General features: G+C 35.1%; 1 protein-coding gene across 4 annotated transcripts in view; it reads left to right on the top strand.

Annotated features, from left to right (window-relative positions):
• NEDD1 (NEDD1 gamma-tubulin ring complex targeting factor) overlaps nt 1–27,091 on the top strand; it is a 48,294-nt gene that overhangs the window by 12,021 nt on the left and 9,182 nt on the right. For 3 of the 4 annotated variants that reach the window (XM_004748486.3, XM_004748489.3, XM_013054183.2), the window contains 8 exons: nt 619–759; nt 14,308–14,537; nt 15,972–16,173; nt 16,559–16,754; nt 21,241–21,369; nt 23,686–23,730; nt 25,045–25,247; nt 26,137–26,290. In XM_004748486.3, coding sequence (XP_004748543.1) covers nt 619–759; nt 14,308–14,537; nt 15,972–16,173; nt 16,559–16,754; nt 21,241–21,369; nt 23,686–23,730; nt 25,045–25,247; nt 26,137–26,290 — 1,300 coding nt within the window. The remainder of the gene's footprint in view (nt 1–618; nt 760–14,307; nt 14,538–15,971; nt 16,174–16,558; nt 16,755–21,240; nt 21,370–23,685; nt 23,731–25,044; nt 25,248–26,136; nt 26,291–27,091) is intronic. The other variant, XM_013054181.2, reaches the window with a different exon arrangement.

Genomic DNA, 27,091 nt, shown 5'->3' with positions numbered 1-27,091 from the left:
TTATTCTGGCTTTGGAGCTTTTGTTTTTGCTCTCTTCCATTTCGTGTGTCTGGTTTCTTTCCCCCTCCCCTGCTTATCATTTATTTTTTCTTTACTGTTGAACTAGAGCTTTATGTCTTCCCCACAGCTGCTTCTGTGAGTTCAGGTCACAGTCATGCCTCTTTCTCGTTCCTAGGACACTTTGCCTCTACTACTCATCTAGCATTCCTTCTGCCATTTTCAGGTTAATTTAAATGTCCTATCTTTTCACTGAACCGTGATTCTCTCAAGGCCAGGGATTCTCATAATAGTCAACTTGGAATAAATGTTACTTGTCAGTTGAAGGTAGACATAATGCGGTCTAGAAAATTACCTTTCCCTTTTGTCTTTTGTTTCTAAGTGCCTGCTCATTATTACAGTTACGAAAACTAAATCTCTGTTCACCGAGAAGACTTGGTGTTGATCAAATAGTTTCCTACTCATTTAAGTAATTTTTTTTAGGTTATTTGAGGAAGATGTTAAAGTAGATATTAAATTTACAAATACATGATATTTACAAAAAGTGTAACTTAGAAAAACATGAAAATGTGCAGTGCGAAGTTATATGGCAGTGTACTTACTTTCATTTCTTTCTTTTAGGATCATAAAGATGAAGTAACTTGTGTCACATATAATTGGAATGATTGCTACATTGCTTCTGGATCTCTCAGTGGTGAAATTATTTTGCACAGTGTAACCACTAATTTATCTGGTACTCCTTTTGGCCATGGCAGTAACCAGGTACAGTTTATATTTATTCAAATCAGAGTTGATGAGGTAGATTTTGAATTATCTTACATAAGATAGTGATTTTAAGTTTTCAAAATTAAGTATTTTAAATTTGCATTTAGCTTGCTTAAAAAACTTAGAGCTAGCTGTTTTTTAATGGTATTGTTTAAAAATATTCAAATAACAAGGTAATTCATACTAGATCATGTTGCCTACATGAGTTCAGTTATGCCATTGAATATGCTCCTAGAATATAACTGTATATGACAAAATATAAATAGCTTTTGGGTAGGTTAAATCTGAAATATAGATATTAATCTTTATAACATCACAGTTATCGTAGCTCAGATTATGTCAGCTATAAGACAGATACTTCTGTTCATAAATGCTTTTTGGTGGATGTATGGTTGAGTGTATTTAGGCACATGGTTAATTGAGCTTTGATTTTTGTGTAAATATGTGATAGCGAAAGTCCCAAAGCTTATTTATGGACTTTCGGGTTAATACAGGAGTAGTGAGGGAAGCTTTATGAAGGAAAATTAGTCAAGTAATTTTCGTTCCTTATGTAATATTCATCTGTAAAATTTGTAAAAGAATTCAGTTAATTGAAATCTAAGAAATCTAAGTCTTGGCTAGCTTTCTGTGATATTCTCCATGGAGATTTCCAATGAGGTGCAATGTCTTTTAATTCTTACTTTTTATTATAATCGTTTTGGCCTTAACTATTATTGGATAAAATACAGGAGCTCTTCACTTTTGAAAAGCAGTTTTTGAGATCATGATTTGAATAGTATATATTTAGTGTTTGAGGAAATTTTAATGGATATTAAAAACAGAAAAAAGTCTTTTCAAGTTTCTTATGTATTAGATAAACATAAAAATGGTATTATAGATGACTGATATGAAACAATGTTACAGTGATTCAGAGCAGTTAGAACTACTTGGGAGTACAATAGGGAAGAGTGAAGGAGGGAGGATTTCATCTGGGTCTAATACTTAAAAAAATTTCTAGTTTGTTTTACTATAGTATAAATTGGCGACTTTGCTAATTACTTGATCCTAATTAATATTAGGTTTAGCTCTTTACATTCCCACTTTATAGGTGGAACCATGTCTTGTTTCTTGGTCCTCAACCATTATCCAGCTTTGTACTTTATATGCAAAAGATACTTAATAAATATTTGAGTGGATTCAGAGATAACAGAGATCTTAATAGGCTAATACAGAACTTTGGGAGATGGATATTTTGTATGTAGGAAATCTAAAGAACTAAGGAAGGCACATAGGTTTCTATGTAGAGCCAATGTGAAAAAGGATTGGAAAGATAAGTATGAGCCTAGTGTTAATGTGGAACTTTGAATGCCAGACCAAAGATTCAGCTTATATTTTGGAAGGCATTTGAGAAGTTAATCAGAGTTTTTGATTATTTGAATGTCAGAATCCTAGAAACCTGAACTGAAAGAAAGTCTTTACAGGTAATTCCACTTTCTGCATTTTATGCATGTGGATAAGTGATTTGCCACAGAGAACATATTGTCATAAAAGCAGGAAGTAATATTTTGTTTTTGTCATTCCTTTTTTGGTTATTTGATATTGAGACATAAAGCCTAAGCATTGGAACTATAGTGAAAAAAATCTAATCTAGTGTTCACATGTCTTGCATTTTAAGGAAATTAATTTTCTTTCTTCCTTTCCAATTTTTTTTTTAAGATTTTTGATATATTAAAAGCATGACACATTTAGATTAAAAGTTCTGAGCTGACTTTTTAGTAACATAAAAGTTAGGTCAGATACCTACCATGTATACTCTTATATTTCAGTTTTTATTGTATCTTGCTAGAGAGTTTTTCTTGTTTATTTGTTTTTTTGTTTTGTTTTTTGATTAAAACCAGACATGAAGCAGGGTGCCTGGGTGGCTCAGAGGGTTAAAGCCTCTGCCTTCAGCTCAGTCATGATCCCAGAGTCCTGGGATCGAGCCCTGCATTGGGCTCTATGCTTAGCGGGGAGCCTGCTTCCCCCCCTCTCTCTACATGCCTCTCTGCCTATTTGTGATCTCTGTCTATCAAATAAATAAACAAATCTTTTAAAAAAAAAAAACAGATTTGAAGGAATAGTTCTGAAAACATTAAGTTTAGTTTTTGCTCTTGGCTTTATTATGTGCAGGGTATTTAAATTTCTAAAATTAAGATATGATTTAAATAATAAGGTGCCTACATCTTAAGTATATAGCTTGATGAATTTTTATATATGCATACACCTGTGTAACTACCAGAAGGTATAGAACATTTCTGGTTTAGGTATAGAAGGTATAGAACAAGATATAGTAAATTTCTGGCACACCTGGGGACTCCATCTTAACCCTTCCCAGACACTACCTCATATTTCTTAAAGGAATTGAATGTGTCTGGTTTCTCCTAGTCTTCACTATTTGCCTTGTTGCATGGAATAGTACCTCATACTGTTTTACTACTGTGTTGTTTTCCATAATATGAATATGTCACAGTTTGCTGATGGACATTTGCATTGTTTCTAGTTTTAGCTGTTAGAATACAGCTCCTGTGAATATTATTTGTGTGTGTCTTTTTGTGGAGACTCGGTTTCATTTGTCTTGAGCAAATACTCAGGAATGAACTTGCTTAGGCAGCGCCTAAGACCTGGTGTGGGTCTTAGCATAGGCTTTGTACTTTACTTTACTGGAAAGTGCCAAAAAGCTTTTTTTTTTTTAAATTAAATTTATTTATTTTCATCATAACAGTATTCATTATTTTTTCACCACGCCCAGTGCTCCATGCAATCTATAATACCCACCACCTGGTACCCCAACCTCCCACCCTCCCGCCACTTCAAACCTCTCAGATTGTTTTTCAGAGTCCATAGTCTCTCATGATTTACCTCCCCTTCCAATTTCCCCCAACTCCTTTCTCCTCTCTAACTCCCCATGTCCTCCATGCTATTTGTTATGCTCCACAAATAAGTGAAAGCATATAATTGACTCTCTCTGCTTGACTTATTTCACTCAGCATAATCTCTTCCAGTCCCATCCATGCTGCTACAAAAGTTGGGTATTCATCCTTTCTGATGGAGGCATAATACTCCATAGTGTATATGGACCACATCTTCCTTATCCATTCATCCGTTGAAGGGCATCTTGGTTCTTTCCATAGTTTGGCGACCGTGGCCATTGCTGCTATAAACATTGGGGTGAAGATGGCCCTTCTTTTCACGACATCTGTATCTTTGGGGTAAATACCCAGGAGTGCAATTGCAGGGTCATAGGGAAATTCTATTTTTAATTTCTTGAGGAATCTCCACACTGTTCTCCAAAGAGGCTGCACCAACCTGCATTCCCACCAAGAGTGTAAGAGGGTTCTCCTTTCTCCACATCCCCTCCAACACATGTTGTTTCCTGTCTTGTTAATTTTGGCCATTCTAACTGGTGTACGTTGATATCTCAATGTGGTTTTAATTTGAATCTCCCTGAGGGCTAGTGATGATGAACATTTTTTCATGTGTCTGATAGCCATTTGTATGTCTTGATTGGAGAAGTGTCTGTTCATATCTTCTGCCCATTTTTTGATATGATTGCCTGTTTTGTGTGTGTTGAGTTTGAGGAGTTCATTATAGATCCTGGATATCAACCTTTTGTCTGTACTGTCATTTGCAAATATCTTCTCCCATTCTGTGGGTTGCCTCTTTGTTTTGTTGACTGTTTCCTTTGCTGTGCAGAAGCTTTTGATTTTGATGAAGTCCCAAAAGTTAATTTTTGCTTTTGTTTCCTTTGCCTTTGGAGACATATCTTGAAAGAAGTTGCTGTGGCTGATATCGAAGAGATTACTGCCTATGTTCTCCTCTAGGATTCTGATGGATTCCTGTCTCACGTTGAGGTCTTTTATCCATTTTGAGTTTATCTATGTGTATGGTGTAAGAGAATGGTCGAGTTTCATTCTTCTCCATATAGCTGTCCAGTTTTCCCAGCACCATTTATTGAAGAGACTGTCTTTTTTCCACTGTATATATTTTCCTGTTTTGTTGAAGATTAATTGACCATAGAGTTGAGGGTCCATATCTGGACTCTCTACTCTGTTCCACTGGTCTATGTGTCTGTTTTTATGCCAGTACCATGCTATCTTGGTGACCACAGCTTTGTAATAAAGCTTGAAATCAGGTAACGTGATGCCCCCAGTTTTATTTTTGTTTTTCAACATTTCCTTAGCAATTCGGGGTCTCTTCTGATTCCATACAAATTTCTGGATTATTTGCTCCAGCTCTTTGAAGAATACTGGTGTAATTTGATTGGAATGGCATTAAAAGTATAGATTGCTCTAGGCAGTATAGACATTTTAACAATGTTTATTCTTCTGATCCAAGAGCATGAAATGGTCTTCCATCTTTTTGTGTCTTCTTCAATTTCCTTCATGAGTGTTCTGTAGTTCGTCAAGTACAGATCCTTTACCTCTTCGGTTAGGTTTATTCCTAGGTATGTTTATGGTTCTTGGTGCTATAGTGAATGGAATCGATTCTCTCATTTCCCTTTCTGTATTTTTATTGTCAGTGTATAAGAAAGCAACCGATTTCTGCACATTGACTTTGTATCCTGCCACATTGCTGAATTGCTGTATGAATTCAAGTAGTTTGGGGTGGAGTCTTTGGGTTTTCCATATAAAGAATCATGTCATCTGCGAAGAGAGAGAGTTTGACTTCTTCATTGCCAATTTGGATACCTTTTATTTCTCTTTGTTGTCTGATTGCTGTTGCTAGGACTTCTAATACTATGTTGAACAAGAGTGGTGAAAGTGGGCATCCTTGTCTTGTTCCTGATCTCAACTGGAAGCTTGCAAGCTTTTTCCCATTGAGGATGATATTTGCTGTAGGTCTTTCTTAGATAGATTTGATGAAGTTCAGGAATGTTCCCTCTATCCCTATACTTTGAAGCGTTTTAATCAGGAACGGATGCTGGATTTTGTCAAATGCTTTTTCTGCATCAATTGAGAGGACCATGTGGTTCTTCTCTCTTCTCATATTAATTTGTTCTATCGCATTGATTGATTTGGGAATGTTGAACCATCCTTGTAGCCCAGGGATGAATCCCACCTGGTCATGGTGGATAATCTTTTTAATGTGCTGTTGGATCCTGTTTGCCAGGATCTTGTTGAGAAACTTAGCATCCATATTCATCAGTGATATTGATCTGAAATTCTCCTTTTTGGTAGGCTCTTTGCCTGGTTTGGGGATCAGGGTAATGTTGGCTTCATAGAAAGAGTCTGGAAGTTTTCCTTCTGCTTCAATTTTTTGAAACAGCTTCAGGAGAATAGGTGTTATTTCTTCTTTGAAAGTGTGGTAGAATTCCCCAGGGAATCCATCAGGTCCTGGGCTCTTGTTTTTTGGGAGGTTTTTGATCACTGCTTCAATCTTGTTACTAGATATCGGTCTATTCAGGTTGTCAATTTCTTCCTGGTTCAATTTTGGGAGCTTTCTAAAGTGCTTGTGACATTTTACACTTCTGCCAGCAATGTTGGTGAGATTTGGTTGCTCCACATTTTTTCTAATACCAACTATTGTTTATCTTATTAGTTATAACAATTTTGATGGTTGTGTTGGTATCTCATTGTGGTTTTAATGCGCATTTCTGCATGTTGGATGTGTTGGGTGTATTTTCATTTGCTTTCTTTTGTGAAGTGACTGTTCAAGTTTGTTCTTCCTTGTGTTTTGTTACATGTGGTTTTTTTCTGATAGATTTATAGTTTTATATTCCAGATGGAGTAATCTTTTGGATATGCATGCTACATATATCTTCTTTTAGTCTAGAGCTGGCCTTTTAACTCTAATGCCTCTTTAAAAAATGAACAGAAGTTCTTAAATTTAATGAAATCTAGTCTAGTATATCACTTTCACTTACAGATGCTGCTTTTTGTGTTCTCTTAAAAGAATGTTGCTTGCCCCAAGGTCTTAAAAATGGTGTCCTTTGTTTTCTTTTAGATAAAGCTTTATTGTTCCCTCTCTCTCTCTTTTTTTTTTTGTTTGTTTGTTTTACTTTTAGATGAAGCTTTATTGTTTTACCTTTCCCACTTATGTCTATTATCATCCATTTAAAATAATTTTTGTGTATGGTGGAAGAGGTAGGATTCACCTTTCCATACAGGTGTATATTTATGTCAGCATTATTCATTGCAAAGAGCATCCTGTTGCCACTGGGGTGACTGTAGGTAGTGAGAGGGTTGGAGAGCATTGTGGGCAGAGGTTATCACCTCTGTAGAATCCTTACTACCATTTCCTGTATTTCAAGCACTGTGATTAATGATTTATATTACATTTTCTCATTTAATGTTTGCTACTCACTTGTGAGATGTATGTTACAAACTTTTTTTCATTTTTTTATTTTCTCATTTTTCATTTTACAAGTAAGGACTTTTAGATTGCAGGACTTTTAACTGACTGTTTTGAAGTTCTGTTCTTTAAGAGTGGTAGCTCTGTTTTCTTTGGGATCTCTTTCTAGCTCAGAAGCAGCTGAATGTATAAAGATTTGAGAATCCAAAGCTTCTGGAAACTTTGCGGTAGTCTTTTGTCACTTTAAAGATATTTTAAAATTCTAGGTGATACATAGGTCACTGTATTGTTGGTTTTCAAAGGATTTTCATTGATTATTTGCATAGCAAAACTGAATTTACATTATCTTCTAGTTGAGGAAAACAGTAATGCTGTAGGCTTATCTCTTATGTTAGGTCACCTGAGATTTTCGTGTGTCTTCTGCCTCCTGCTACCACAAGTCAGCATCTCCATAGAATCTTCAGTATAGTTCTGTATTGCAGGTACACATTTATTTGGAGAGCTAGCTGTGTGAACCTGGACAAGTTATTTAACTCTCAGGCCTCCTTTTCTTTATCTGTTGAGTGAGAATGAGAATATACTTTCAGTAGAATTTTATATTTTCTTTGTTTTGAGGGCTAAATGAGATGCTGAGTGTGTTTAGCATTGTTCCTAACATTTGGTAGGGGATCAGCGAACGTCAGTGAGCATTTAATGAATAATCATATTAAATCATTAAAATAACTTTTATGATTTACTTTTCCAAACTGGTTTGAGTATCTTTAGGTTTAAATGTATTCCTTCCAAACGCCTGCTAATTTGCATGTTGTAACTTGACCTCAGTAATCATGTTTTATGTATTTGACTTAGAAAAAGGAAAGCATTAAAGAAAGTGAGGAAATTGAACTGGAGTATTTTAATTTTTACCCCTTCCCATGAACAAATGTTTGTATGTGTTATGTGTATTATATTATTTCATTTCCCCCTGTACTTTTTACACAGAGTGCCGGGACTAGGAAATAGCATTTGGTCACTGTGTAACTATGCAGTTTCAGATTTTTTAGTGAAGAAAGTCAGGTTTTCATGATTCTGCATACTTATCTTTCCCTTTTACAAGCTTTGTAACTGAAATCTTTGGAGTGTTTTGTTTTCCCTACAAATCATTTTGATATGTGTATTTTACCTGTTGGTGACTAGACGCATAGATGCACAATCTTCTGAGCCACCCAGGCATCCTCATGAACATAATTTTTTAATGGCTCCATAGTATCCCATTGTCCAAATGCCACAGTTTAAACATTCCTGTATTTTAGGTACTTTCCAAAGTTTTATAATCATAATGAGCATGAGCATGAGCAATGCGCAATGAGCACCTATATTAATATTGTTTCCAGAGTATGCGTTTTCTGCTTTTTGACTTTTTCTCTGACATAAATTCTCTTTTGGTGTAATTCAGTAGCAGGCTCACATTTTTTTCTCCTTGAACTATCATTTTTGGTCTCAAACGTTATTAATAATTTAAGTACTTTTTTCCTTAGAGGTCACTTGTTTCTTTTTTCTTAGATGTCCAAAGGAGACCAATAGATAGATAGATATTTGTTTAAAGTCCAGTAATTTTGTTACTTGATTTTGGTTGATCTGTCTTCTATTCATAGGGACATGGTGTACTCATTTACTATGTAGTTTCAGATCTTTTCTTTCAGGGAAGTTTTCTTGAATTACTGCTCTTAGTATTTGTTATTTTCTGTATTTTTTTTCTTTATTAGATCGTCTAATCTTCACTGATTTATTACTTTCCAATCATTTTAACTTTTTTCCTTATTTTTAATTTTCAAAAATTCCTTCCTTTTTTCCTATCTCTTAGGTGCTATCTGTTGTGTTTATTCATTCTTATATTCCTTTTAAATTAGCCTTTATTTTTGAAGAGACTTTTGAAATTTCGAATTCTTTGCTAAGTTCCAACACCTCATTTCTAGGTTTTCTAATTCTGATTTATATTGTTTTTTAATGTCTTGTATCATTTTATTTTTTTGCTGGTCATCTCCTGAAAGTGCCTTTCTTCTTGTTTTCATAATAACTTCATGTGGGTTTATCTGTGGAGTTAGTCACCCTGAACTTCTACACAGAGATGGGGTTTAGGGTATCTTTTTTAGCTTTATAAGCTCCCTCCTGTTTTTGGTTAGTTTTGTTTGTTTTAATGATGATGTGTTTTCTGAGATTGCCTAGCTTTATTGCACTGACTCACTTGTATGTCTCCTTCAGCTCTTTTGACTCCATCCTGTTCAGGTTTACGTCCACTCCTATTATGACACTCCTAATAGTGTCTCCTTAGTGTGGTGCCCTGACCTAGGAGGAAGGCATCTCAGCTGATCAGTTTAGGGAGTTCATTGCAGATAAACTTCTCTAGCTCTTCATACTTTTCTGTAGACCTTTGGATAGTCCCAGCGGTCCAGCAGATATTCCTGGTTTCAGCTGAGCTTGTCAAATTGGCCACTATGCTTTTTTTTTTAAATACCTATTGGCTATTTGGGGCTTTCCTATTCTCAGAGATGTCTCATATTTCCCGTTATTGCCTTCTGCCTCCTTTTGCATAGATACTAATACTAGGAAGGGTTTGTGGCTGCTAATTGTTTGACCTGTTAGCATGTATTTTGGGGCTTGTGGGGATCCCTGATTGTTTAGTTTTGTTGTAAATGTTCATGGGATTTTACTTTTGCTGTCTGTGTAAAACACACACACACACACACACACACACACACACCCTCAGTTATTTAAACTCATTGCACCAGGGATCCCCAAGGACAGGCTTAATGATTCATTAGGCGTTCTCACAGAACTCAACATATAATCATACATATGTCCATGATTTGTTACAATGAAAGGGTACAAAGTAGGATCAGTACAGAGAAGAGGTGCATGGGGTGAAGTCCTGAGGAAACAAGGTGTAAGCTTCGAAGCAACCTCTTTCAGTGGAGAGTATGTATTTAATTTCCCCAGCATCAAATTGTGACATGTATGTAGTGCTATCCACCAGGGAAGCTCATTAGACGTTCATTGCCCAGAGTTTTTAACGGAGGCTAGTTACCTAGGCACCCTCTATGTAGCATATATTGAAATTTCTAACTTCCAGAAGGAAAGCAGCTGTTCAGCCATGGTCCAGTCATAAGCCATATCTTACATGCTAATAGTTTCGGTACAGTGAGCCACTTTTATCAGTCAGTGAGTCGCTCTTATCAGTTAGGGCAGTGGAAAACCTCCCCAAATCCCAGACACCAGCCAAGGGCCAGCCTTGAGATATAGGACTTTCTAAGGATAGGCAGTTCAGGCCTACTTGTTAAGTCTTTTCTGCATGTGCGTGCACGCATGTGTGCACACACACATATACATGGGGGAATTCAGAGAGATTCAGAAGCCTGCCGCTTGTAACAGCTAACTTCTCAGTCTTTGAGTTGAAAGGGTTTTAAGCAAAAAAAATATGTTCAGATTTCTAGTTTTGAAGAGGTTATTGCCGCAGCAGTGTGAGGAATGGATAGTAAGCCACTGAGAATGAAGTGGGCAGTATCTCCAGTGATATTTGATTAGTGCTTGAGACAAGACCCTGGGACTTAAGAAGAGGGAGGGGATGGAGTTGAAGGAATACTGTGTATTTTTATATGTTTGTATGTGTTTATATATATATATGTATAGTATCTGTTGTATACATATATTTGTATGTATAGTGTCTAGTATATATGTATATCTACATATATATGTATTTAAGTACACACATTACAGATTATAAAGCTGTAATATATATTAGAGATTATAAAGCTGTAATAATATATGAATATATATTCTTATCTCTGTGAAGGTAAGGCTTTTCTAAGTATAAGAACAAAGTTATAAGTTAGGGGGACGTATTTGATAAACTTACATGCATAAAAACTTTTTTAAAAGCTGAAAAAAAGGCACTATTTTAAAAAAATTAACAAAATTGAAAGAAAAATGGGAAAATATTTATACTTATGAGAGCTTTAATGTCCTTATTATAGTAAGATCAGTTGCAAATTGGGATTTTAAAAAATCTTCATAGCCCAGTAGAAAATAAGCAAAGTAGATTAATGTGCAATTCACAAAAGAAGGAAGACAGTTGGTCACTTAGCATTTTTCAACCAAGAACCTTTAAAGCATGGACAATAGTGAAATACAAATTCTTTCATAAAGTGGAAAGGAGAGGAAGAAGCAGGCTCCCTGATAAACAGGGAGCCTTCTGTGGGCCTGGATCCCAGGACTCTGGGATCATGTCCTAAGTGGAAGGCAGACACTTAACGGACTAAGCTACCTAGATACCCCATGTTTTGTTTTGTTTTGTTTTGTTTGCAAACATTTATGAAAACTGTGGGGCCAACAAACTATGACCCAATTGCTGGCCATTACTTTTGTAAATAAAGTTTTATTGGAACGCAGCCATGCTCATTTATACTGCTTTCGTAGTACAACACCATAAAATATTTACTGCCTGGCCCTGCAAGAAAAGTTTGCCAACCCTTGATCTATAGTGAGGGATGCACTTTTCATACTTAGAAACATATATATCTCCACAAGCATATGCACTCTTACATAATAGTATTGTACGAAAAAATGGCATTGCTGCTTACAGGGTTGTTTTTTCATAAGGTTCTTCGCAATATATATATATATATATATATATATATATTTTTTTTTTTTTTTTCTTAGAAATGGTTTGAATCTGGAACCAGGTAGGGGCTGGTAATACTAACATGTATTAGTACTTATTTTAAATATAATTTAGTAGACTAATACTTCATTTACCCAGGTCATTGAGTACTCTTTTAATGATACTCTAAAGACTTGATAATTTAATAGGTCAGAAAGTATCCGAGGGATAGAGGGGAGACATTTAAAGAAATTAGTTTGGCTGATTAAGGGTCTTTTACAAAATATATGTAGAAGATGTTCAAATGGATATATAAACAATGAAGAATGAGCCACAAGCCTGTGAGGGTAGTGGCAACTTCTGCTGTTCACATGGCTCTGTGCAGAGAGTCTGTTTAATCCTTAGAACAACTTTGACTGGGAAATAAGAGCATTTTTTGTTTTGTAGATGAGAACACTGAGACTTGGAGAGTTTAAGTAATTTACCCAAGACCCTACAGAGTTTGGCTGAGACCCTGCTTGAACCCAGGTTATCTGAGAGGAAGATTTATGGTTATTGTTAGCCTTTTTTCTTTTCTTAAAGGGTTGTCATATAGGGACACAGAATATGAAGCAATATGTAGAATTTAGGTTTTGACTTAATCAAGAAATGCATTTTTAATTATTTATAAAGTCTCATTATATGAAGTAGTAAGCTCCTTATTCCTTGCTGTATTCAAGTAGATTCTGGATGACCACCTTCCAGTAGGAATCCTGTGGCTAAGAGATTGAATTCTGTGTACTTAATGGATCTATGAGATCTATGTTTTATGGTGATAGTTTTTTTGTTTTTTTTTAAGGTTCTGCTTGTGTATTTAATCTAAATTTAGATTATATGAAGGACCATAAGTATATAAACTCTTAATGTGCTACAGAATTTTTTTTAAATTAACGTTTTGCTAGGTTGATAGGTGACTCTATAAACAATCGCAATTCACTAAGGATCTCTGTCCTTTTTTTTTTTTTTTTTTTTTTTTTTAAGAGAGTGCGCTTACGGGTGGAGGGAGGGTCCGAGGGAGAGAGAGAACCTCAGGCAGACTTCACAGTCATCATGGAGCCTGACACAGGACTTGACCTCATGACCCTGAGATCATGATCTGAGCTGAAATTAAGAGTTGAACACTTAACGAGCTAAGTCACCCAGGTGCCTTCTATGTCTTTTATATAGTGGTCCCAGTAGTTTATTTTTCCTTGAGTGTAGACCAGAGGAAAGATTTGTCTGTTGGAGTTAATATACTTTTTCTCAATAAAAATGCAAAATATAAGCCAATATTTTCTCTTTGTACTCTAACTGTATCAAAATGAAGAGCCATATATAATACATGACCATAGTAATTATCTTAACATTAAGGTGTCTGGTAACAAATACTCCTTTTGTTCCTTAGACAGAATTTATTTTGTATTATTCATAAATATTTTTGTTATTGAGGGCTGATATATATTATTTTGAAAATCTTAGCAATAGGTAGTATATGAGTTTTTAAGATATAGAAGCTGTGATTTCTGTGTGGTTTCTAGTGCTATATAGAAGCTTTTGGAGTATGATAGATTAGACAGAGAAAAACAAAAAAAACCCTTCAGATTTGACTTTTGTTTTGTGTCAGATTTATCTGGAACCTATATATATAGCTACTGTCTGCTTACTGAAGCCTGATTCACTGCTTTATTTGAAACTGTAAACTTAACTCTTTGAAAACCAGTTTCCCACTGCTAGGGATTCTACTATTAATTTCTATACTTATATTGCTGTTTCTGTGCAGGGAAAAATTAGCTTAAATGTAAGATACTTAATCCTCAGCTCAGTAAGTGATAATATCAACACATGTTTGAAAGCAACATTTTAGGAAAAGTAGATAAAATTCATCTAGGTGTAATTCAAGATCTGTTTACTCAAACTGGATCTTTGTTTATTCTGATCCAGCAGAAACTAGAAAGAGAGAATGTTTCTACTGTACCCCAAGGGATGCGTGTTTAGAGAAAGGCCAGTATTGCCCTCAGACTGAAGCTTTTGAAAGGATATAGTCTATTCCTACTCTAGAGTGTTGTCAGTTCTTTCTTTGTGGTTTAGTTAATTTTTTATAATACTTCAGATGCTAAATTGCCAGTACATCAAATGCTCAGATTCAAAAAATATATCCAAATATATTAAATATGTAGAGAAAATAAATTTGAAATATTGCTTATTTTCTGTCGGTGTTCTCTTATTCATGATTAGGCTGTGATTAGCTACTGGGCCTTTTATTATGGTAGGGTTCCTAACCCTGTAGTCAATCTCAACTTGTTATATTTTTCCTTTACAAAAGGGGAGGTTGAGGTAACTCTATTCCAAGATAATAAAATAATGACAAATGTTTAATTACTAGAATATTGGTATGTATTAGGATCATCTTTTAGTCCATTAAGTGATTTTTATGGTTGTCATAGTTGAAACCTGTTACGCTATAAACCAGAAAGTCCTAAATCCCCTGTGACTAGTGTGGTTGACTGTTGCCATTATTTATATTATATAAAATGTTCTTATGAATGCTTAAAATTGCATAAAATTTATTCTTATCTTTACAGTCTGTTCGGCACCTGAAGTACTCCTTGTTTAAGAAATCACTACTGGGCAGTGTTTCGGATAATGGAATAGTAACTCTCTGGGATGTGAATAGTCAGAGTCCATACCATAACTTTGACAGTACGCATAAAGCTCCAGCTTCAGGCATTTGTTTTTCTCCTGTCAATGAATTGCTATTTGTGACTATAGGTTTGGATAAAAGAATCATTCTTTACGACACTTCAAGTAAGAAGTAAGTGTGACATGATCATTTCTTAATTTAGTAACAAATAACTATTATCTCATTAGCAGACATTTGTGATTTGCATAGACCTCTGATTAATGTTTGGGAGATCTTAAGTTTGTGTACTTGTTATCTAAAAGGATAGAATTTTCTCTTTTTCTTCCCAAGCAGGAAAAGATACATGAGATGTGGATATTCTTTAGAGTACATCTGGATGACAAATGTTGAGGATAGCATGTTAATGATTGCACATCTTTATTTTAGCATGAAGGCACAGTATTCTTTTTCAGAAATACAACTAGATATGTGCATTTAAAAACAATGTGATTAATTTGCCTTAAAATTAATTCATTTTCAAGAGCAGGGTTTCTAAACTATTAATATTTTGGGCTGGATAATTCTTGCTTATGGAGGCTATCCTGGGCATTGGAGAATATTTAGCAGCATCCCTGGCCTCTATCCAACAGAGGCCAGTAGCACTCCCAATATTAGAAAAAGTAGCAAAATTGCCCCCATTTGAGAACCACTGATCTAGAGCTAAAGGGTACACAATCTTCTAAGTATCTGGGTCCATTGTGCCTTCTTATAAGTGTGCTTAATTAGCTATTAAAAAAAAATGGGACAAGAGTGCTATGGGTATATTCAAGACACCTGACAATATCTAAAGATTACATGGAAGAAAATGGTAATGTTTTGACTAGGGAAGGACCTTCTGTCAGTCCTTGTTAATGCTTACTGTTACTTGTTTCATTTTCTTCTTTTAAAAATTCTCCTTTTTATTCTTTCTTTTTGAACTTTACCAAGAACCTTAAGTCAGTAAGCATTTCTCTCTCAGACCGGATAGCTGTGGCAAAGAGCCCAGCTTCAGCAGTTCAGTGTCCATATCTCAGTTATCAGCAGTTCAGTGTCCCTGTATAAGCTTCATGAGGATCAAGCTGTAGGGATTCTGTTAGCTTTTTCTCAAGAAATGCACAGCTGGAAGAGCAGAGTAGCAGCTGCTCCCCTGCGAAAGGTCATAGTCCTCTTGAGACCTGAGCAGGTCAATAAATGGAAGGGGGATAGTTAGGGACTCCTTAACCCTGAGGCTAGAGCCCTTGTTTGTGGAGTAACACCCAGGAAGTCTGTCATACTCACTGTGGAAGTAGTAATTACTCAGAAAAATAGTTGCTGCTTCTAGACAATGTGGAACATACCAATTGGAAGTGAATAGAAGAAAGAGGATGGAGTGTTCAGCAGTTCGTTTAGATGCTTTTGTATTAGAAATGTCTTAAGTCTAGTTCTGAATTTATGCTTTATACAAATATTTGGGATGCATATTTCAAGTAACTTTGCCAAACTTTGCCAGTAACTTTGGTTTTGGCACATAGCTGTCTATATGTCACATACGCTTCTATACCTGTATAGGCTCACATATCTAGGTATACTTTGTTACCCTTTTCAAAGGCTAGTGAAAACTTTAGTGGCCGACACCCCTCTAACTGCAGTAGACTTCATGCCTGATGGAGCCACTTTGGCTATTGGATCTTCCCGGGGGAAGATATATCAATATGATTTAAGGATGTTGAAATCACCAGTTAAAACCATCAGTGCTCACAAGACATCTGTGCGATGTATAGCATTTCAGTACTCCACTGCTCTTTCTAAGGTAAGGTATTTTCTTTCTTTTCATTGCTTTTGATTTTACTAAATAAGTCCAGTTCAGAATATGGAAATCATATTTTGTCTATTAAATGCAGTGTAGTTTTACTTTTTAATCATTTTTATATGAAAGCATTTTAAATGACTTTGGTACAAAGCCATTTGATACTTGGTTTTAAAACTATTTTTTTGTACTTAATTCTCATATTTCTCTCTTTAAAAAATACTTTAAAAGGCTTTTTCCTTCAGCAGAAAACTCAGATCCACCAGCAGGCTTAGGATTTGTAAGGGAAGTTATATATATTTTTAACCTAACAGGGAATTGATAAAATATTAATGTATAGTATGGAACACTAGAAACCTGAGCTTTTAAATATTCCATTACATTTCAGTCAAGTTTAAATAAAGGCTGTTCAAATAAGCCCACAGCTGTGAACAAACGAGCCATTAATGTGAGTGCTACCAGTGGAGGAGTTCAGAATTCTGGAATCGTCAGGGAAGCAGCCACCACTCCTATTGGCACGGCTTTACCACAGCCCATGACAACAGCCGGGGGGAAAGGAGCAGTTGCTGTTCAAGACAAAGCAGGTAAATGCTGCTTATGTAGAGTTTGTGTAGTTTCCACCCACCACAACACCGCAAATAGATAGATCATTAGCGCTTTCTTCGAGAACCTAGAACTCAAATTCACTTGTGTATTCAGGTAAAATTATTAGTAGATAGTGCACATGGAAGAAGTGACCATTTTAACTTGAGCTATAAATTTTTTAAAAATTAATGAAAGGTACTTATTCTGTTTAGCTGAATTTTTGTTGTAAGAAATATTATCTTAAAAACAGAATAATGCCAATTCAGAAATTATCCTGAATGTCACTCCAGATTAGATGACTTTCCGTTGTGTCTTCAGATTCAATCAGTAGAGAATATGATTCTGTGGTGCTATCATTTTGATTTGATCTCTGAGTCACAAAAACTATTAATGGCTTCTTTTATTTCATATTCAGAATGTAAAGTAAGTTAATGAAATGAGTATATTTAAGTGCAGAATAGTGCCTGGCACATATTAAGCAGTATATTAGTAGTTTATTAATGAAAAATAAACAAAAGTGTTACAATTTTTAAGTAATTTCTTCTACTCTGATAATCATATTGATGAAATGGTTCTTAAAGAATTCATTTAGACTTTGTGAAGGTGTAATATGATGATAAACTTCCCTGTATTTACTGTAGAGAATATCCTTTTTCTCTAAATTACTGAAAACATTTTTTCTTTTAATTTTAAGAAGTTATGCTATACTGTCAACTTGCAACATATTTTTAAGTCTGTATGGTAGCGGCACCTCAGCGGTTGAGTTGGTTGAGTATCAGACTCTTGGTTTTGACTCAGGCAGTGATCTTGGGGTTGTGAGATCAAGTCCCACTCGTTGGGCTCTATTCTCAGTAAGGAGTCAACTTGCAATTCTTTCTCTCTCTCCCTCTGCCCCTACCCCCACTTGCATGCAGCCTCTCTCTCAAATAAATAATCTTCAAAAAAATTAAAAAAATTTTAAGAAGTCTGTATGATATACCACTGTGTTTCCAAACTAGTCTCATTAGAAATGCACATATCTGTGTCTTTTTAAGGTTTTAGGACAAGTACTTAACTTGGACAAAAATATTTGTTGTACCTTCTCAGCATGAGTTTACGATTTTCAGGTACAGCAAAACTTTAATTTGTTATCCTTGATAGTATGGAATGGTTTCAAAAAATATGTAATAAGTATATATCTTCATTATAAATTTTCTGTTAGTATCTACATTATCCTTACATAAAAGTCATTACATATTATATAGAAAAATAATTAATTCCTAATTTAAGAACTCCCAGAAACAAATATTATTCCTGTATCCTTAGAATAAGAAATACATTTTGAAATATAACTTGAGTCATGTTCACCAAATTATTGAATTATCTATATTATAAAAATCATCATTTTTAAAGATTATTTTATTACTGTTGCTTCTACTCATAATTTCCAAAATTAAACAAAATTTTCTCTAATTTACTCTGAGCTTTCTGAAGTCTCCTGTTATTCATTTAGTTTTTAATAAGGAAACTCGTGTAACAATGACAGCATTAATTAGGAAATGCAAGAGTTGGGTATGCAGGGTCACTGATTAATGATAACTGTTGGCTGATTAACAAAGTTTCTGACAAAATGAATGTTTGCTCTGTACCCACAGAGTTAGAAACTTTAGTTTATTAATTTTATTTGAAATAATTGCAAACTTATAGGAAAATTTCAAATATAGTACAAAGAATTCCTGAGCTCTAGTATTCCATTTAGCTGATTCAGTGTTTTATAAATTTTGCCATATTTGCTTAATCATTTGCTTTCTCTGTCTCTCTCTCTCTCTCACACACACACACACACACGCACATACACACACACACTTTCCCCCTTCTGAAACACTGAGAGTATGTTAAGTGTACATCTTAGGTCCGTGACTTCCTACCAGCATAACTCTGGAGAGTTTTCTTAACTACTCTGATTCTTATTTTCTCTTCCATAGATAATACTTAACTTTTAGGGTTATTGTGAAAACCAGAGAAAATGTATCAAAGTGCCTGGCACATGATAGGCAATCAGGAAATTTTGGTTTTGCTGATTTTGTCATCACGGTTATCATCATTTGCTATTACTGTTATTTTAAACTTCCTGTAAAATGAATCTGAAATTGGAAAAAAGTTCACGTTACTTCTATTAAAGGTATCAACCACTGCATCCCCCCCAACAGGGCACAAGGGTTTGCCTTTCTCCGCATGCTCGCCAATACCAGTTGTTTCTTGTGTTGTTGATTTTAGCCTTTCTGACAGGTGTGAGGTAATACCTCATTATGGTTTTGACTTGTATTTCCCTGATGATGAGTGATGTTGATCATCTTTTTGTGTGTCTGTTGGCCATCTGGATCTCTTGTTTGGAGAAATGTCTCTTCATGTCTTCTGCTCATTTTTAAATTAGATTATTTACTTTTTGGCTGTTGAGTTTTATAATTTCTGTATGTATTTTGAATACTAACCCTTTATCAGACATGTCACTTGTAAATATCTTTTCCCATTCTGTAGGTTGCCTTTTAGTTCTGTTGTTCCCTTTGATGTGCAGGAGCTTTTTATTTTGATGCAGTCCCAGTAGTTTATTTTTGCTTTTGTTTCCATTGCCTTAGGAGACCTAAGAAGAACTTTCTATGGCTGATGTCAGAGAGGTTGCTGCTTATGTTCTCCTTTAACACTTTAATGGTTTCAAGATTTTAATGGCGGTCATGTCTCACATTTAAGTCTTTAATCCATTTTGTGTATGGTATAAGAAAGTGGTCTATTTCATTCTTTTGCATGTTCTTATCCACTTTTGTTGAAGAAACTTTTTCCTACTGGATATTCTTTCCTGCTTTGTCAAAGATCAGCTGATCATATGGTTGTGGGTTCTGTTCCGGGTTTGCTGTTCCACTGATCTCTCTGTTTCTGTTTTTGTGCCAGCACCATACACTCTTGATGAGTACAGCTTTTCTTAACTATAGAGAACAAACTGATAGTTACCAGAGGGGAGATAGTGGGGGAGAGAGGATGAAACAGGTGATAGGGATAAAGGAGTGCATTTGTTGTGATGAGCACCTGGTGTTGCATGGAAATGTTGAATTACTATATTGTACCCCTGAAATTATTACATGGTATGTTAACCAACTGGAATTTAAATAAAAACTTAAAATAGAGAACTTCTGCAGACTTATTGCTAATGCTCATTTTTGGTAGGAAAACACTCGTTTAAGAAGTAAAAAAATGTCTTTAGCACTACTTCAAATGATACCAAACTTCTTTCTTAAAGTTCCAGAGGCTAAAGTTACATATTCATACATGTTTAAAGACCTAGAAGGAGAGAAAATTTCTCCTTTATAACAGTTTAACTCTTGATGTAAACACTTCAGTGACAATGATGTACAAATGTTCAGTAATATTTTAACATTTTATCAGCTGTTACTAGAAAAGTTTATTTTATTTGCCAGTTTTGGACATTTTTGGATATGCTGGCTGTTCTTTGTTTTTATCCCAGCTTTTCACTTTTCATTTGGGACCAAGAAGGCAAATAAAGTGCTATTTTAAATGTAGTACAGGGGAGACCTAGGTGGTACAGTCAGTTGAGCATCTGACAGCTCAGGTTGTGATCTCAAGGTTGCGCGTTCCTGAATTCAAGCTCCAGCCCAGTCGGGAGTCAGCTTAAGACACTCTCCCTCTCTTTCTGCCCCCCCACATAAGCCTTTTAAAAAAATGTAACACAGTAACATGCTACCAATTAAAGTACCAGACTTTCATCACAGCTCTTAAATCAGTAGAACTCATTCTTCAACCCAAAAATGACCAAGAAGCTACTGAGCCCACAGAGTTCCTCTTACAAATGCCTTGCACCATATACTGGCAGGGAAAATAAACTGCTGCACACTTCTTCAGTGTTGTCTACTATGCTATTTATGACTTTAGTGTTCTGGTTTCTTTTGAAACTCTTAGAAAACTATCCTGAGGCTAGTAAAGTCATCTGAAGTCAATAATACTGAGAGCAGGGTTAAGCTTCCACAGTTAGTGAAGGAAGAGGCAGAAGAGGGAGAAAGGAGATCCATTTACTGCAGTTGTGGAAAGGAACTAACATTACTTGAATCTTGCTCTATGGTAGGCATCGTGCTCTATGCCTTACAGACTTTTTTAATCATTTGTAGATGCACATAAAAGGAGCCCGTTACAACAGAAGTTGGTTGTGTTCAGTATTTAAGAGGGTAGCAAAGTATATAAATCATTCTGGGAGAATTTCACCAAAATGGCTAAAATAAGGTGTTATCACTTAAATAAGTAGGTTATTTGCTTTTGAGAAGCCCTTCGTTCCATGCAAATCATGGTTAACTGAGCTGTTGTTAACGTTTTCTTTTCCTGGTGCTCACAGATGTAATATTACCAATATATGCATAATACATTAATTTTTAGAATCTAGCTTCTGTGGTACATTTATTCAGATGTAGTAACAGTTATTTTTATATCTAATTTTCCTATAAGGTTTGCCTCGAAGCATAAACACTGATATTATATCTAAGGAAACGGACAGTGGGAAAAATCAGGATTTCTTCAGCTTTGATGATACCAGAAAAAGTAGTTTAGGTGACATGTTCTCACCTATCAGAGATGGTAAGTCTGTTCAGATCAGAGGATCATGTTCTTTTGCTGGCAGTCATTACATTTTTATTCTAGCTAAAAGATGTGGGTAATAGCTTCAGTCTGACTGTGTTCATGACAGTTGCTAATTTTCTCAGTCCCTGGGGTGGTATCTTTTCCTTTGCCCTGATATTTCAGATGTTACCATTCTAAAGTATATGCTTGTCATTTTCACATGGGAACTATGCAAATAGCTCTCAAGTTAGCATTTTAATTTCCACAGAAGTTTCTTAAAGGAAGTTTTGCCTCCATAGGCAGTTTTTTCATTATATCTACTTCTAAATAAATCTTCTCAAAATCTTTGATATTTTTGATAGGCAAAAAAATATCTTTCTAACCTAAAGAATTTTAGATTATTAATATCTAATTGGTATATTTATTCATTGTTTTCATGGAGAAATATGGCTGGGTGATAGATTGCCTCATCTTTTACACTATGTGAAAATTACACACACACACACACACACACACACCCCATTGCTGGGAGATATTGCTACTAAAAAGAAAATAAAAAAAACTTTACCATTTTGATAAATAGAAACATTATATATCATTGTTCATACTATATGAACTAGGCACATTGGTTGGCTGTGTTTTTTTGATACTGATACTCATACTGTTTCATTAATTGGGTAGTCTCACTGCTAACAGCAGTATTATTAACAATATGGGTAAATTTCTAGAGCATCATTTGGCAGGTTAAACATTCACACTCTTTGGCCTGTTAATTCTATTTCTATAAATTTACCTAATAACTTGTTTAGAGAATCTCACAAAGATTTGTATGTACTGTTTTTATTTTTTTTAATAATAGCAGAACTCTGGAGCATATTTAAATGTCAACAGTAGCAGAATGTTTAAATTGTTACATCATGATCTTAAAAATTTCATTTTTTACTTCAAATTGTCTGTTTTTCCAAACTTTCTACAATTAATTTCATAATCAGAAAGAAAACGTACACATGTGATGGCACAGCATTATTTAGTGTATTCTGCCATACCGTGGCCTGAAAATGACTACTCTAATTGCCAGGTCAGATTTTCCCATCTTCTACCTAATGAAAGAGGAAGGATTCCTTTCTTTCAGGACGAAGAGGGTCAGACTACATAGTTAAAGAATAAAGAGAGGAAAGATGTGGGCAAAAGAGGGAAAGGTGGCTTGAGCTGGAGTTGAGAAAGGTTTTGAGGTTAGTAACCATCTGGAAGCTTTGGCTTAGGATAACCCCTGGGGTAACTTTTGAATTGAAGAATGTAGGGAAGGGATTTTTTTGAAAGGGTTTTGAGTTATAAATGAAATTCTCTTTAATGGTTTTTAAAAGAAATGAATAAAGGATAGAAATTCCTCTTTACTTTTTTAGAAATATGATTAGAATTTGAGCTATATGCCCTTCATTTATTAGCATTTCATAGTATTAATGAAAGAACATGTGTACTAAATACAGTACCGGTTTTCACTGTCAAGAGATATATATTTTGATTTCAAGAATGTGACTCTCCTTAGGTAAAAGGCTGAATCTGTGCTTCAGTTTCATCTTTTAAATAATACTTCTGCTAGAAAACTAATAACTTCTTAAAGTGTATGCATGTTGTGTAGTTACTAGGTATATATACACACATGCAGGTAGATGGATGGGTGATACTCCTCCCACTATGATAATCGTGTATGGTAATTTATTGGCCATTTGACTTTTTTTATGACTTGTGCCCATTTTTCTATTAATTTGCTAAAATGGAGTTAGGCCATTTTTGGTTTTTAATTGCAAATGAAAAGTATTATACTATTGGAATGTTCTTATACATATTCTGCCATTAAAATGAATACTAATAAAATTTATTTTTTTAATATCATTGTGATGCTCCCAAACTATTTTGACATTGTTTCAATTGATCCTCAAAACAATCTTGTGAGGTGGTCAGGACATTTTTCCCATTATATAGATGCAGAAGCTGAAGTTTAATTGTATTAAAAACTTGTTGTCTAAGGTCATAGAGCTGTTAAGTGGTATAGGCAGAATTGGATTATAGATTTCTGGAGCCTACTGCAATGCCTTTCTAGTATACCTTGCTGTCTCATTAAATAACCCTATACCATAGAATTACTCTTCATATTTGTTGCTATCTGTGCATGAAGTGAAAAGAATAAAAAGGGAAGTTTATAGAGTCCCAGCTGTTATTTCACTCAGATTTTCCTTCTTAAAAAAGAACTCTTTGGGGAATGAATAGGAAGCTTAAGTTGCTATGGCTTATTTTTCACAATTTTAAAAATTTGATTTTCTAATTTTATTATAGATGCTGTGGTTAACAAGGGAGGTGATGAATCCATAGGCAAAGATGGTAAGACCTGTTAAGAAGTATTTTTATTAAAATGAAAAGGGATATTGTGTTATCTATTGATATGTAACAAATTACCCCAACATCTTTTTAAAAGATTTGTTTGTTTGAGAGAGAAAGAGGGAAAGAGACTCTCAAGCAGACTCCGCACTGAGCACAGAACTGGACACAGGGCTTGATCTTATGACTCTGAAATCATGATGACCTGAGCCAAAACCAAGGGTTAGATGCTTAATGGAATGTACCTCCCAGGTACCCCCAACATTTCAAAACTTAGAAGAACATTTATCATTTCATAACTGTGGGTTAAGAATCTGAGCATGGTTTAGCTGGGTGCCCTTGGCTTCAGGTCTCTCTTGATGCTTTAATCGGGATTTAACAAGACTGGAGTCATACTAAGGCTACTGGACGGGGATCTACTTCAAGCCATTCATGTGGCCCTTGGTAGAAGATACCAGTCCCTTGTCCTGTGGGCCTCTCTGCAGGGCAATTAACAACATGGCAGCTGGCTTCCCTCAGAGTTGGTGAACAAGATAGTCAGAGATGGCATCAGAATGGAAGCCACTGCATGTTTGTAACCTAATCTTGGAAGTGACATCCCACCACTTTTGCCGTATTCTCTTTGTTGGAAGCAAGTGACTAGGTCCTGCCCACATTCAAAGGGAGAGACTTACCCGAGGGCATGGGTCCATGATAGAAGGCAGGGATCATTCAGAGCCATCTTAGAGGCTGACTACCAAGATATATTACAGATACATACCAAATTTATGATTTTTCAGTTATCAAAAACTAATAATATTGACTAAAACATTCATTGGGCTTTGCAATTTTCTTTTTTTTTTTTTTAAAGATTTTATTTATTTATTTGACAGAGAGAGAGATCACAAGCCGACAGAGAGGCAGGCAGAGAGAGAGGGGGATGCGGACTCCCCACTGGGCAGAGAGCCCGACGTGGGGCTTGATCCCAGGACCCTGAGATCATGACCTGAGCCGAAGGCAGTGGCTTAACCCACTGAGCCACCCAGGCGCCCCAATTTTCAAAGTAGTTTTACATATAATATCACTTTTTAGTCTCACCTCTCAGGGAGATGGATATCATTATTCACATTTACTGATCGGGAAACAGAGTTTTGCAATTTTTGCCCAAGATTTTGTATACGTCAAGTAAGGGGTAGAGCTGACAAAGGAACCTGCCTTCTGAATCCAAATCACACATCTTTCTACCATATTAACTTGTCTGTCGTGTTAAGTGCTTTTTTTAAATATCCAAGATTAAGGAAAATCATATGCAAATAGTGTTTTTCTCCTCTTTTTCAGGCCTTGAGTTTCTACCACAATTGAATTCAGTCCTTCCTCCAAGAAAAAATCCAGTAGCTTCAAGCACTTCAGTATTACATTCTAGTCCTCTTAATGTCTTTATGGGATCTCCAGGGAAAGAAGAAAATGAAAATCATGATCTGACAGCTGAATCTAAGAAAATATATCTGGGAAAACAGGAACATAAGGACTCCCTCAAACAGGTATCTGCCTAAAAATGATACTGAGCTCAGTATGCGTTTGTCAGTAGCAGGCACATAATGAAGCTCATCACGAAGTAGAAAGCAGGCGGCTGCCAGGGGATATGTCCTAATTATCAACAGTGCTGTGCACTTACCAGGTAGAAAATATTCTTAAATCTTGATGTCACATGTTAAAAACTAAGGGATATTTTTGAAATCTGTCTTTGGAAATGTTGGAGGTAACAGCAGATGTAAACTTATGCTGTTTTTTCTAGGATAAAGATACTTGACTAGTTTATACCTGAACTTTTTAGAATTTATTTCCATTGCAGCAGAAATCACCAAGTTGGTGGTCAAGTCATTTACCCTAAGTCTTAGAGCTAATTGATGGTGCTAAGAATGTAATGCATCCTCATTATCTTCTGCTATTAATACGGTATCCAAAATAGAAGTTAATTTGCTATATAAAGGCTTAAAGTGATCAGATATTGCCAACAAGGTCGAGTGTGTCACATTTTCATATTGATTTTTTTAGAATGATGTTGAAAAGATATTTAGGAAGTACAAAAATGTCTTCTGACATATTTTTCAAATAGTTTTGGCTAGTTACCACCTGAGAGTTTGGGGATTTTTTTTATTTTATTTTTTTTGGCCTGTGATTACCATTTTCAGTGACACTCAATAGCAGCTGCTTATTAGTAAATGAGCTTTTCCTCATTGTGTTATCATTGAAATTACTTTTTGATTAGTAAAATTGATTTATTTGGCCACTAGTTCTAGCAATTTTTTTTCTTTCTATATCCCTTCTTATTCTTAAATTTTCTGATCCTAACTACTGGAAAAAAGAAAAGTAGGTACAAATTACATATATAAAACTAGAATTGATATATTGTTTATTTTAAATGTGAAGTTTGCAAAGTTGATTTCTGGTGCTGAAACTGGAAATCTGAATACCTCTCCATCATCTCACCAAACAAGAAGTCCTGAGAAGTTTGAAAAGCCAGAGAAAGAAATTGAAGCTCAGTTCATATACGAACCCCCCCTCATTGGATCCTCAACTCCAAGTAAGTACATAAAAATTCCTGATATTTGAAAGTGTTAAGTCGAAAACTCCCACAATTTAACTTGAAAATGATAAATAAATAGAATAACCATAGGCTAAGAAAATTAAGAGTTGAAACTTTACAATGCTTGTCTACTCTGACTCTTACTAGAGGACAATGAGATAAATGTGAATGGTTAAACTCAGTGACACTGATTTGGTATTCTTTTGGTGTGAATTTTATTTTCAATGCAATATGTAAGGGTCTTGATCTGATATGCACAGATAGGAATATAATGTAGGACTCTTTGAAAATGTGTCATTAACTACCTGAAATTGTTTTTTTTTTCCTCCTCCATACAGAAGTCCTATGTAGAGTTCATGCCACAGATCCTAAAAACTTGAGATCACATTTAATGGGATATTGGGTTCAGTTTTACAAGTTATATATAGAAAACAACTCTTTGTTTAGAAACAACTCCTTTATATAGATATTTATATTTCTCTGAATATATTGTATTAGTGTAAACTCTGGGGCTTTGCTTGTAATGGTACTGTACTCCTATATTCTTTCTGTTTATTTGTTATAGTCTTGGTTTATCTAGTTTGTAGGATGGCATGTCACATTCATCTTTTATAAGAAGAAATAGTTCCAAGATTCTTCAAGATTAATCCCTCTGTCATATGTTATTATATTAGACAGTTGGCAGTTTATGTATATAGATAAATGACTATTAGAAATAATGTCATAGAAAGTTTTTTTTTAAGATTTGTATTCCAGACAGTGAGTTTTTCCTAAATGTCACAGGAACCCTGTCCTTAA

This window comes from Mustela putorius, unplaced genomic scaffold (assembly GCF_011764305.1).
Source record: "Mustela putorius furo isolate JIRA1106 unplaced genomic scaffold, ASM1176430v1.1 tig00000788_pilon_pilon_pilon, whole genome shotgun sequence".
Classification (NCBI taxonomy): domain Eukaryota; kingdom Metazoa; phylum Chordata; class Mammalia; order Carnivora; family Mustelidae; genus Mustela; species Mustela putorius.
This window is presented reverse-complemented; position numbering and strand designations above follow the sequence as displayed.